The 14,147-nt window shown below is 44.7% G+C and overlaps 1 protein-coding gene across 14 annotated transcripts in view; it reads right to left on the reverse strand.

Moving 5' to 3' along the window:
- The window catches only part of myo3a (myosin IIIA), a 77,144-nt gene that overhangs the window by 37,210 nt on the left and 25,787 nt on the right, over positions 1-14,147 (reverse strand). For 11 of the 14 annotated variants that reach the window (XM_048265752.1, XM_048265754.1, XM_048265750.1 and 8 more), the window contains 5 exons: positions 8,027-8,103; positions 6,263-6,408; positions 2,628-2,693; positions 1,587-1,742; positions 833-874 (listed from right to left, as the gene is read on the reverse strand). In XM_048265752.1, the coding sequence (XP_048121709.1) occupies positions 833-874; positions 1,587-1,742; positions 2,628-2,693; positions 6,263-6,408; positions 8,027-8,103 (487 nt within the window). The remainder of the gene's footprint in view (positions 1-832; positions 875-1,586; positions 1,743-2,627; positions 2,694-6,262; positions 6,409-8,026; positions 8,104-14,147) is intronic. The other 3 variants (XM_048265753.1, XM_048265761.1, XM_048265762.1) reach the window with 1 other exon arrangement.

Here is a 14,147-nt window from a genome sequence, read left to right on the forward strand (position 1 = left end):
GGTCCCGTATTTCCACCGTCTTGCGTGTATGTGTCACTTAATATCCATTTCTATATAAACCAAGACAGCGGACTCCTATAGAAACGCAACCACGCACAACATAGGTGTATCTAAATTAGCTATGTACCAAAAATGACATTTTACCGTGACTCGAGGAGCTGTAAACAGTGTTGTAAGGCTGCGTGTGTCACAACCGCTTGGAGCTCCAGTGGAATTTTAATTTCAATGACGAGAATTCTCGGTCTAACCGTTAATGTGCCGTTGAAACGGTGTAAATAGGCGACCCATCAGGCCAGCACTATAACTCCGGCGTGGTAAACAAAATCGGATATTTCAGGCAGTAAATGCTCCGTTAGGAACCAAACCAGATTTTGTTCAAATCTACACAACTATGGCTACTGACAAATGTAAGGTTCATTTAGAAAATATTATTTTGAAGTGTTAAAAAACATCGTTGTTTTAGAATTTCTGAACAAAAGTGGTGATAATTGGGGGTGTTACGATATATACATCAGTATTTCTATGTATGTGACAAATTAAGCTCTTTGTATCCTTGTATCCTTGTTGTAATCAATAATCAATCACGCTGAACAGTATACTGGTAAACTCAATGTACCAAGTACAGATAATATTGATTGTCTGACACAAACATTACAAATATTAAAGACAGTACTAGAGCAGGGAAAATGATTCTAGATCAATTTACGACAAGGGGATTGGATGAGAAGACTGGGTCCAGGGTTGGGCTACAGCTATGTTTTGGGATCTGGTGGGTTGAAGCAAGCAGTCCTCTAATATACTAGTGATTCTTTCTGCAGTCAATATCCCCTACCTGTCGTTACCCTCTGCGTCTTTGTCTGGCCTTCCATGATGGCTTAAATGATAAAAGGTCAAAAGGTCAGGTTAATACTTTGGAGACAGCTCAGGATATTGAGACTTCCTCAGCCGTGAGCATGTGTGTGCTTCTGCCTGGTTTACAGTATTTCAAGAAAGAGGGGGGAGAGAAGAAGCACTCATACCAAAACAACAGCTGAGTCAACAGCAGACACAGTGAACAGACTAGTGAACACAAAAACCATCTCTCGGACGATGAATTGGCATAAACAGAGCATCTTCTTCAGCACTGCTGCCTAAGCAGCTCATGTAAAGCCCATGAGAATACATGTAAGCCTCTTTGGATGGCTGTGTCATAATCAGCATGCCCTCTCAGAGGGCATCAGTGGGCATCAGAGGGGCATCAGCGACTCAGAGTGAGAGACTTAGGGCCTCATTTAAATGGCAGGCAAAAGTGCAAAGTCAATGAGCCAGGCGCCTCCAGCATGACTTGAAGATATCATGTGGGAGCACTGAGCCGATCCACTGATGTTTGTGCTTGTGCTCATGGTATCAAATTAGCAAACAGACATTGCCAGGTTCTTAAACAGCTTTAGTGAGGCTTTGCAATGTGCCTGTCATGTAGATTTGGGGCCTGAGAGTACCATCAACTCATTGCAGTGGAGAATTAAGGCATTAGTTCTCTGCTCACTCTTGTTTTTTCTCTCTTTCTGTCTTTTTTTCTTTCTAGCTGTGTCTCCCCCTCGCTCTACCTTGTCTTCTCGATGGTTCCCATCTGGTGGTTGAGGTCGATGAGCTCCATCAGCTGTTTCTGGAGGACCTTCTCCCGTCCGATGATCTGCTTGATGAAGGAATGTTCCAGGAGGTCTGGAACGTTCGGACGCAGCTCAAAGTCTTTGATCAGACACCTGTGTCAGGAGAGAAAGAGAGAGTGAGAGAGTGTGTGTGAGAGAGGGGGGAGTCACATTTGGTTCTGTTACACCTGTTCTACTACAGTGGACAAACAAACTGTATACATCCAATTACTATAGCAATCAAAACCATACACTAATTGAACACACTTACATATGGGAAGTGAACCTTTTGGCACCAAAGTAGCTGATGCCAACTGTGTGAATGTACTTCTCTAAAGTCTGACCCACCAAATGTTGTATGCAAAATACTACCAGAGCAATACAACCACAGATGAGAGTCAGGTGATTGTATATAATCGGGAATCACTAATCTATTCAGTCTTTTATATGGTGTAATGGTGTAATGGCCACAATTATCGTAATTTCAGAGGCTTTGTATGCTAGCCAATGCACTGACTGAATGCCTAATGGGCCAAATTATCTGACTCAATTATCTGTCTGGAAAAATGCCATGTGTGAGCTTTTGATTATAAACCCCTAAGGGGCCATATGTGTGTGTGAGTGTGTGGGTGTGGGTGTGTATGTGGGTGTGCGTTGGCTTGCTCATACCTACAGTATACATCATATGCCTTGACACCTACCCATGGGATATCATACATCCCAACATATACAAAGGACATCTTATACCCAAATAGACCCTTGACCTATTCACATTCACACCCATAAAGTTCACAGGTACAGTGTTGTACCACTTACATGTTCACACATACACACACGTGCACGCACACACACACACACACACAAACCTCTCACACCCTGGAGGCAAACCACAACTCTTTAGTTCTCTAGGACTGTCTTCTTGCCACACACATTATCACACATTCTCTCTTTCACACACACACACACACACACACACACGCTCCGCCCTGTCTAACTCACTTGCTGATGAAGTCGTTAAACCCAGCAGACCAGATCTCTGGCTGGTGTAGGGTTGGGGGCGGGTTCCTGTAGAAAGAGAGAAATATACTGCAGATTAATGGAAAGATAAAAACGATGAGCTGAGCTGGGAGCTCTGACCACTGAGATAGCGGAGAAAACACCCCTCGCTCCCCCAATCACATCAGGAGCACCACATGCAAATGATGATGTACTGATGAGAGGATATGGTGATCGTCAGCACAAGACACAGGCCTCATGCCTGTCATCCTGGATAGTATAATTTAATTTTCTCTCTGCCTCTCACACATACAGAGACACACACACACACACACACACAGATTCACACTCACTCACACACACACACACACACACACACACACAAAACACAGTGTAAAGACAGAAAAATCAACTCTCCATCAAAAAGCCCTTCCCCCAAACGCAAACGCACGCACGCACACACACACACACACACACACACACACACACACACACACACACACACACACACACACACACACACACACACACACACACACACACAAAGGACTTAACAGCATCCTTCCTACTTAAAGTTGACAGTTCTCCCCGGCAGCACCCGAGTAGCAGGCAGGCTAATTAGCCATCATTTGCTGCCCTTTTGGCCGGGGCCACTTTACTGTGCTCTCTGGACGCAAGAGAGAGAGAGGGAGAGAGAGAGAGAGAGAGAGAGAGAGAGAGAGAGAAAGAAAGAGAGAGACAGAGAGAGAGAGAGAGAGAAAGAAAGAGAGAGACAGAGAGAGAGAGAGAAAGACAGGGAGAGAGAGAGAGACTCTTGCTCTCTGTGTGGCGGAGTCGCTGCCACGGCCGCTGCTACAATACATCAGGGCCTCTCTTTCCTGGCCCTGTCTGACAGCGATTAATTGCCCAAATGGGGGGAATATATCACCCGGTTATCAGACGCCGCCCAGAGAGCGCAGACACCGAGCGCCAGGGCCGTCCAAATGGATTCACTTTCTCCGCCACACGCACAGACACTTTACTGTAAGTGTGTATGTGTGTGTGTGTGTTTTTCCTCTGCCTTATCATAAGGGTGGACAGACAAGCATAAGCCAGACTATTAGAGCTTAGCATCGCAGAGAAATACAACTGCTTTCAGTTACAGCTGAAATGCAGCATGGCAGATTTTAGAAAGAGAGAGAAAGAAGGATTGAGGGAAAAAAAGGAAGGTATAGAGGAAAATGGAGGAAGAGAGAGAGCAAGAGCCATTTCAATTTGTCAATTTGTGTTGGAGCATCTTGGCCCAGCATTTCTATCTCTCCCAATCTCTCCCCCTCCCTCTTTCTCCCACTCCCTCCCCCCCTCTCCCCCCCCCTCTCTCTTTCTCTTTCTCCCCTTCTTTTTCTCTCTTTCTCTGTATATGCTGCATTAAACAGGTGAGACCTCTTCCCTCTGTGCGGTCTCCTTGACTATATGCTTAGTAAGGCGTACCTTACTGAATATCCTGCTGATAGAGGCCCTGCACCGCAGTCTCCTCCTCACTGACATCAGGATGTGTGCCATGTATCCTAACCATCACCGACCTGTCATAACAGCTAAGTAAAACAAAGCCTAGCTATATAGACATGCATGCATCACCCCTCAGGACATGGCTATCTGACCTCCATCTAAGTGCCAGTTTAGCATTATCAAATGTCCAATACACTATCTGGATCAGTCACACATATTCTGACAGGTCACATCCATTTCATTGAGCAACTGTGCTGTCTATATTCACTGTATATGGGTTATTCTTGTAAGGGATTTAAACTAAAACAACGTGGTGTGTGAAGTGTCTGTGTGGGGATCATTAAGCATCCCTCCGTTTATACTCGTATACTCATACACACATATACACACAATCAGAGTTTATGCCTTCTACATGGCTATGGCATCTCCTCTCATAGCATTACTTACAACTAGTCTTGCTGATCCTAGCACTTACCACCTGTCTTGAAATGACACTGTTTAAAAACAGCAGTCACTGATGCACATTCTTACTGTACTCTACCTTTATTAAATTGTCCTAGAATTGTTGAGAGAATTGCTTAAAACTTAAACTGTTTACCATGTTGTTAGTCGCTTTGGTTAAAAATGCGTCAGCCAAATGTAATGTAATGTAATGTAATGTAATGTAATGGCTATGCTACTGAATCTCCACTGTTTCCCTTCTCTGTCTGTGCATCTGCACTCTCTGTATCTGCAATCCATACAGACACATAGTTCAGCCCAGCAGCTGACCACACAAATGGAGGAGAGAGAGAAAAACATACAGAGAGAGTGAGAGAGAGAGAGAGACAGACAGGAGGAAGAGGAGAAACCGACTGGCAGGGCACTGCACTAACACTCTTTCAGGACATGAATGGGAGGTTGACTGACTGCTGAGTGGCACGTTCATGTGTGTGTGTGTGTGTGTGTGGGTGTGTGCGTGTGTGGGTGTGGGTGATGGTGGGAGAGATATGAGGAGCAGGAGAGGGGGAAGGGAGAGACCAGAAGAGAGAGAGAGAGAGAGAGAATATACTCTCACAGAGGAAGCCCCTCTAGCATTCAGGCCAGCAGTCACACAGATTTACACACAGCACAATGATGACTGCGCTGGACTGTCACCATGCTTACAACCCCTGCAGTGTGTGTGTGTGTGTGTGTGTGTGTGTGTGTGTGTGTGTGTGTGGTGTGTGTGTCTGTGTGTGTGTCTGTGTGTGTGTGTGTGTGTGTGTGTGTGTGTGTCTGTGTGTATGTGTGTGTGTGTGTGTGTGTGTGTGTGTGTGTGTGTGTGTGTGTGTGTGTGTGTGTGTGTGTCTGTGTCTGTGTGTGTGTGTGTGTGTGTGTGTGGTAGCGTGTGTCTGTGTGTGTGTGTGTCTGTGTGTGCGTGAGTGTGTGTGTGTGTGTGTGTGTGTCTGTGTGTATGTGTCTGTGTGTGTGTGTGTAGTCCATGGCGTCTCTGTGTCTTGTATCAGAGTGTGTGCCTATATCAGTATGTGTGTACTTGTGTGTGAATGCATGTGCGTCCCAGCAGGACTGTCACTCTGCATTCATGCTTGGGCTCGGTTGTCCATAAAAGTGCCGCACCATCAGGATGTTGGGCGCTGATAAGCAGACGAGGCAGACCCTTTAGAGGACAGCAAACAATCAAGACTCACCTTCACAGACAGGTGGGAGGATGGACAGGAGCAAAAACAAAGGACACTATAGCACTCTCTCTCTCTCTTATACTCCTCCTCTACCTGCCTTCTTCCTCTTTTCTCTCACTTAAAAAAGCACCCTCCTCTCTCTCTCTCTCTCTTTCTGTCACTTCACTCTCTCACTCTTTCCTTCTCTCTTCACTTTCATTGTGTAGCTTTGTCGGTGTGGGTATAGACGCGGAGCAGAGCTGGGATGCATTTGTCTCACTTTGAGCACGACTGCTAATGGCAAGGGGCCCAGCTAACTAACAACACAAACATCTCCCCCAACAATACACTCAGACATCTGCCGCAATGAGCCGTAACACAATGAGATATGAAATGGCCTGTGTTCCTTTGAAAGTTATTATGCAGCAATATTTGGCAAGACACTAAACAATAAATTGATTGATCAATATTTGTGTGTGTGTGTGTGTGTGTGTGTGTCTGTCTGATTACCGAGGGATTTTGAAAAGTGCTCTCATTGGATGGAGGTCGGCGAGGGGTGGGTCACCATCCCCCAGCTCGATGACGGTGATGCCGAGAGACCAGACATCACAGCGGGCATCGTATGTGGAGTCCAGCTGCTGCTCACACGCTATGACCTGCAAGACACACACACACACACACAAACAAGATCACACACACACACACAAACAAGATCACACTTTGCACACTGTCAGTGAGACGCATCCCTGCACACACTGCAAATCACCACATGGTCTGTGGTCTTATAAAACACACACAACCCCATGCACCAACACATACCCATGTACACACACACATACGAGCAAGCAAGCACGTACACACGCACGCACGCACGCGTGCACACACACACACACACACACACACACACACACACACACACACACACACCTCCATCTCTAGTTAATCTCTTAATTCCTACAGGACACATTGGGCCAAGTCTGAGGCCACCTACCTGGACAGGAGCTCAACAGAACCATATCTGACAATAGTAAACAAGGTTGTGAGCATGGCCCATCTGGAGCAGCCTCTTACTAAGGAGCACTCCCTGTGCATTTCACAAACCATTTCAGTGCTGGAACATCTCTATGCAGCCCTAACTCAACACATACTGTATATCATTTCTTGACAATGCCAATATTTTCTGAAGAACAGTAATGATGGAGAACAATAAACTGTAGATCATTGAGTAAGAAGGTGCCAAGGGTGGCAACTATTCTCCTTTGGTTGAATACAAAGTCACTGTTTTAGGAGTTATCCTTAAGACAAATCCACACCATGCAAAGTATAAACAAAAATATAACAAATGTAAAATGAATATAAACAAAAAGATCCCCTGTCTAATTTTGCAAACATTCCTGCACAGGAGCATACCTTTGCAAGCAATCAACATCCTGCTTACAATCAATGCAGCTTTTACTGGAGGTTACGTTATGACTCAATCCAATTTAACACCTGACCTCTGAGGGACTACAAGATAGTCAGAAAAGAGAATATGTGAATCTTACACTTAGAGACTGCAGGCACATATTGAAGTCTTACCGATGTCCATTGAAGAGTGTCATTTAGAAGACCTCAAATCTCAATACTCTAAAAAGCACAAGAGCCTGTGTGGTCTTACTCGCAGAAATAGCAGACGCAGGGCTAAAGGTAATCTGGCTTTAGCTGAGGTGACGGGCTACTGTCAAAGTGTTGTGCTTCTACCGTCTGATCCATTGTCTATCTGTGCTAATCCGGCCTGTTCCATGTCCGTGTGGACAGGCTGAGCCAAAGGAACTGGCAACGCGGGTCATTTGTTGTGATTGGAACGCCTTTATGGAAATCAGTGTTAGATTTTGTGTTGTGGTGAAAGTGCTAAAACACAATGGCTGCCCAAATGACATGCTGATGGCATGCAAAGTCTGGTCAAAGTCAGGTCTGCGGCACAACAACTGGCCCTAGATCAGCCAATTCAAATGAGAGGACTATGTCATGATTTTGACAGTCAAACTAAAGCAAAGGAGTGTCGACACCGTTGCACTTGAATGTGGCACACAGAGTTCCACGAATGATTTGGAAGATAAAGGATCGCAAACATTAGAGGGGTTTGCGAGTCATCAACTGTGTCCCAATTGTAACCTCTAGGGCAGTGCTTGCAAGTCGCACTTATCCTCCATTGGAGACCATAAGCATCTTACGTCTGATCCTAGATCAGTGAGCACAGCCCAGCCAAACATCGTGAAAGAGAGAGAACCTTACCTCAGGTGCCATCCAGAATGGAGTCCCCACTGACGTGTTCCTCCGCAGACGAGTATTAGTCAGCTGCGCAGACACACCTGTCCAAAAGATGGAGATGCAAAAGGGTCAGACATAAATCAGTGAAGCAACACAAAGACAATTCAAACCTCTGTTGTGGATGTAGTTTGAAGTGGACCCCCCCAAAAAAAAAAAACAAAAAACTGTATGTGCATATTATAAACAGCTTTTAAGGGGCCTTAAAGGTTGTATCAGCGATAGCAGGGATACGTCACTTCTGTTGATGTTCAAACAAAACAGAGAGCTAGCTCGCTACTACCTCCCCCCTCCCTCCCCGCAGCAATTTCAACTCTCCTAAACGCTTTCTCGGGGTTATTGGTTGAAACACTTTATTTTGCCTTTGAGTGGGTTGCCAACCCACTCAAATTGGTAGCAATTGTTTTTGTGTACAGATCTCGGAGCCTAGGCTGCCCACAGAGACACGTTTTTTTGACGGCCTGCTTATGGGGCAGACAGCTAGCGGACTGTTAGGAAAGATTATGAATGTGATCATTTATGTTTAGGCCTTTTTTGGGCCTGAAATCGCTGATACAACCTTTAATGTAGCACATAAAGCAGCTGTGTATACTGTACAAAATGGTGGACATTTAAAGATATCTCTTTCTTCTTTGATTTTGCCTACAGGCTGTTGGTGGTTAATGTCACCACTGTGCGCATAAACACAAAGTCAGACCTGCCCATATGTGCAGCAGCATAATGACTGTGAGAGTTGTGATAGATCGCAGGCAAATGACACAAGTGTGTTTGAATTACAAATGGCTGTGTATAGCCTGAGGCCAGCTGCAGAATGAGGCATTATGGGAACTCTGGTTTGAATGAGGACACGACAGCAGCACTTCTTAATTTGTTTGCTTTGATTCAACTGCCAGAGTAATCAGGGATGAGTGGTGCTATGTTTCACTGTCAGCAGTGTGGCTATGGGTGAAACAGAATTCAATTTATGAACAGAATACACTGTATGTTTGAGTACTGTACTGGGATGTTTGAGTCAGTTTGAGTCAGTGATAGTATTCAAAGATCCATGTCTATGTTGTGTGCTTGCCTAGTCCTCATCAGCCCCCCAGTCAACAAGCAATGTGAGGTCAGGGGGCCTAAAAAGCAGAGAGGCACTCTACAGACAAGGCCTCTTTCTCGTGACGGCTTTGCGGCGGAGCTCCGAGCGTGTGTATGTGAAGCATCTTGTGCTGGCACCGTGGCGGTTGCGCAATATGTCAGATGATTCATGTAGCTGAAGGCGCGGGAGACTGTTGTGTGTAAACAGAGGGCTGGGGAAACAGCAGGCTCCGCACAGGGCCCCCCCCGAGGGCCCCCGTCTCACTCACTGGGGTCTTCCCAAGCACTCTTCTCCTGTGCATCAATGTCTGTGTGTGCACGCCACACATTTGTCTTGTGTCTGTCTAAGCCAGCAGTAGTCATGGCTGCACATGGCTTTGACTGCATCGCCTCCCGACAGATCACACTGATTAACCACAATGGACCAATCAGATTGGATTAAGAAGGAGCAATCAGTCCTGTCCATGCTGAGGAGGACTGAGCAGGACCCAAACAAAACCTACACTGGCAGGACGGCAGCAGACAGCTAAATACAGCCACTAAACAATGCTCTGATGGCCTTAACTTACTCAAATTAACCATATGACTTAGAGTAGCTATGTCTGGCAGTGAACAGTGAACATCATACTTGTTCCTATTATAATGCTACAAAGCTCTCCTGTGGATATAGCAACAATGCTATCGAAATAAGAAACTGGAACAACAAATATGACTCATTTCCATCTCCGTGCTCTTTTTAAATGCATTTAATGAACCTATCAAGCAATGAGTGCTCTCGCTGAATTGTGTTGACAGGATGGAGGAAGAGTGGACACATTTAATTGCTTAAGAGGGTAGACACTTAAGAGGGTAGAGAAGGCAGATTTCTCTTAAAGCCCCCTCAACACACACACCCTTCCCCCATCCGTGAGAGGATTTATGAATCATCTACAGATGGAAGATTCTGGAAGGTAGAGGCAGTGAAATGGGATTTTGTTGTTGTTGTTATAGCCAGCATGTTGTCTGCAAAGGTACTAGAGCTGACACAGCTCCAAGCAGTCTCACGCAAACACAGATGTTCTGAAATGCACACACACACCCGGGCGATGCATAAGAAGACAGGCCAACCCCTGACAACCATATAATACTGTCTGGGAGCTATCTGCTGTGGGCCTGATCTAAAAAACAAAACACATATATGACACATACACACATACATGAATACATACATACAGACACATCATATGATACAGACATCTATAGCATTTATTTATAGCCCCCCCCCACACACACACACACACATACACACACATACACACACGGCCTAACACACAACCCCCTCCCACACCGACACACACAAACAAAAAAGCCTCCTGCGGCCATTCCTCCTTTCCGCTACATTAGTTTGGCTCAGGGCCCCAGGGGCCTGCACTTAATAATCACCAGTGAAAGATAACGCTGCCAATTACAATATTCATGAAGAGATGGCAAGAGCAGCCCCCACCTTCAGTCTCTTCTCTCTCCCTTGTTCCTCATTCATTCTCTCGCTCACCCTCTCTCTCTATCTCTTTCTTTCTCTCTCACTTTTCAGACAAATTCTCCATATTCTGAGAGCGATGAGTCACTGCGGGGGCTGACTCAGTGTAGCGTGTGTAGTGTAAGCTCCTACATGCGGATAAAGCATCAACTCACGCACACACGCAAGCACACATGCACTCATGCACAAACACACACACGGGACATATATGATGTGGCAAATTCCAAATCCCCCATTTATTTCCCCATAAGCCTATATAACCATAGATCTAAGGAACTATACATGCAGATCTGGAATATATTACACTTATCCATATGCACACAGTCACACAACCTACAGCACTGCCTAACACAAAAGCAATGGTCTTAGACCACCCCAGTGACTGAGTGGGGCCATCACTATTTACTTGTATTTGCCCCTGTTGAACAAGGACTTAGCCTGTCTGTGATAATAAATATGGCCCCTCTTTCACTTCAGCTTTGACTTTGTTTTGGCAAAGTCCCCTACTTTCTCTGGAGTAAACTTTGCTTTGAAAGTAAATTGGAGCCCCCAAATTGTAACAAACACACAGCTGAAAATACAAGGTCACTGGAGTGAAAACGTTTCCCATCTTTATCCCTCATCATTCTCATCTCTTCTCCCATCTAAGCTATAAATTCACATCCTTGGGATCACCACTTTTCACCCACATTATCACAGACATTTAATAAGCTACAGTTCAGGTTTACATCTCAGGCACTGATCATATCACAGTGGGTGAAAAACAGCTGTTATGTTATCAGTGATAAGTAACTGGACAATCACTCACATGGCATGGGGAAATTGAATAACTATATGATGGAGCTTGTAAGTGCAGGTGCTAGAAGAGATGCTAGAGGTCCTTTCCTGGAGTCTTTATGCTAGCAAGCACTAATTAGGACTAGTAGTCAGGTTTCCCTGCAACATACAGGACACAAGCTTGTAAGGTCTCTTAATAGCTTATTTGTTAAATGTTTCAACTTCAGCACCAATGAATTTTGTAAAAAAAAAATTTTTTTAAATACTGCTCAACTTTTAAACAGTGCCTAATATCAACTGATTAAAATACACGTCCAACTGCATGTAAATGTTTGTATGTTTGCTGGAGTCTGTAGCTACATATCATTTCCACTGGCCCCGTCACAGTACAGAAGCCTGCTTCAACACTGCAGTGTATCAGGCCCTATGTGATATTATACAACACAATTGCACACCGTATTCAAATGCTGATAGCTTAGAGTTTAACAGTCCCCTGGGATCAGAGGGTTTAGCAAAGCTCTGAAGAGACTGAATCTACCAACCTCTGCTTGTTCCACTGAAAAAGTCTTCTGGAAGTTTTAAGAAACCGTAAAGTGGGACACCTGCTAATGCCATATTAACTTACTGGCTTCTACCTGCTGTGGGAAAGATCATCTCAGCTAGCAGATAGCGGTTATGTAAAAACATTACATGGTGGATTTATGCAGAATGCACTGTGAGAAAATGTGCAGAATGCCATGTTCAAGACTCAAGAGATGTCCAGACTACAGGAATTAGACAGTCTTATTTCACTCTCAGCAAAATGCCCTTGATGAAAATCTAATGATCCTTGATATTTATGGTTAGGTATATGAAAATGAAAATGCTGTAATTCAGAAGAAAAAAAAAATACTCCAACACAAAGACCTGTTGAGGCCATGGATTTTCAAAAGCTGCTCCTGGTAGGTGTAAAACTGACATCATTCAGGGCCTATTAATTTCAGGGCAGTTGGAAGCAGTATAAGTGTGGACACATCTGCTGTGTAGAAAGGGCCGTGTTCCTCTTAGGGGTGTTATCTGTGTGTTTACTGGCAGTAATCTACTAGTTTGCTAAGTGCAGCGCCTCTGTTTTCTGTTGTCTTTGACTTTGCCAGACACTTTAACTTTGATGCATGAGTCATCATTTCTTTCTGACCTCCATTTGCTCTCTCGCTCTCATTCTCATTCTCTCTCTCACACACACACACACACACACACACTCTTCTCCTCATCCTCCTCTCGTTCACTTGGTCCGTATGTACACCTCCCCTCCCAGAATGCTGCTGACGAACAGTTAGCGGCACTCCGGCTATCTCACTGGAATCCTCTCTGGGCTAATAACGCGCTACCCAGCCAGCAGTCTCTCTGCTCAGGGGTCCGGAGTTCCCTTTGAAGGGAGCTGGAGGGGTGGGGCAGGAGGAGGGAGCGTCCAAATAGAACACAACAGAACTCATCTCAACTAATCCAGTGACTCAGCCGAGGGCCAGAAGATGCTGGTGGATTTGGCTGCAGTAAATTTGGCAAAGCTGCCAAAAAAATCTTGTCACTCTCATTGAAAATGGAGCTCACACACTGAGCAGGTAAAGGAATAAGAAATGTAGTGGGGAGAGAAAAAAAAGGCAAAAACATCATTGCAACCAATTTACTGGACATATCTAAACTTAATTTGGAGTGCAGTGCAAATTCTACAGAAGAGCAGAAGAGGTCCTACTGGAGAAGATCATAAAAGACACTTTCAAAAGAAATTTCTGTATAGTAAATAATAACTAGATGTACCACAGAGCGGTACCAAAATATGACCGCCGCCAAGTCCAGCACATTTTTTCCACAAAAAGAAATCACGCTAAAAGGCCTATATGATTCTAACTGTCTCACTAAATTGCATTATCCACACTCAATTCTCAGTGGTATCTGCTAGACAACAAGTACCAAAACATGATTAGTTCATAGATTTCACATGTAAAATTCATTTTATACAACCCCACCTCCATCTTGCCTGTTCATAATTCTGAGAAATTCTTGATTGTTTGTGTTATGTTTATGTTATGTGTGTGTGTGTGTGTGTGTGTGTGTGTGTGTGTGTGTGTGTGTGTGTGTGTGTGTGTGTGTGTGTGCGTGTGCTTGTGTGTGTGTGCGTGCGTGTGTGCCTGTGCATGCAAAGCGCATATATGTCTACTGTGTGAGTATGTGTCATAATTATGATTACTGTGAATGTATGTGTGTGTGTGTGTGTGTATCTGTTTGTGCACATGTGTGCACATGAAATGGGTTAACATGACCCCTGAGGCAAACATACGGAAAAAATGGTCATCCTAGGCCCTACAGTTCTCAAGATATTCACAGAGAACTGCCTGCCCCACCCTCCTTTCGGGGTCCAGTCCAGCTGGGGCTACAGATCAAAACAAAAATGACGGTTCCATGCTATCCATGTGGCGCACATGCCCACCAAGTTTTGTGTACCCCGGTCTTTCAGTGTCCCGGAATCCTTGTTGGTGTATGCGCCACTAAATGTACACATAAATTATTTTATTGAAAGGCCCCCATGAACTTAAAAGACACAAAACTTGGCATGCATTCGAGGGTGTCATAATGATCCTACACTTTTAATTTCGTGCAATTTTTGCTTTTAATTTTTAACTAGGTGGCTTATACATGAAATAAGTGGTAATGGGATGGGTTGACATGCCCTCCTAAACCCTA

Source organism: Alosa alosa, chromosome 16 (genome assembly GCF_017589495.1).
Source record: "Alosa alosa isolate M-15738 ecotype Scorff River chromosome 16, AALO_Geno_1.1, whole genome shotgun sequence".
NCBI classification, from domain to species: Eukaryota; Metazoa; Chordata; class Actinopteri; order Clupeiformes; family Clupeidae; genus Alosa; species Alosa alosa.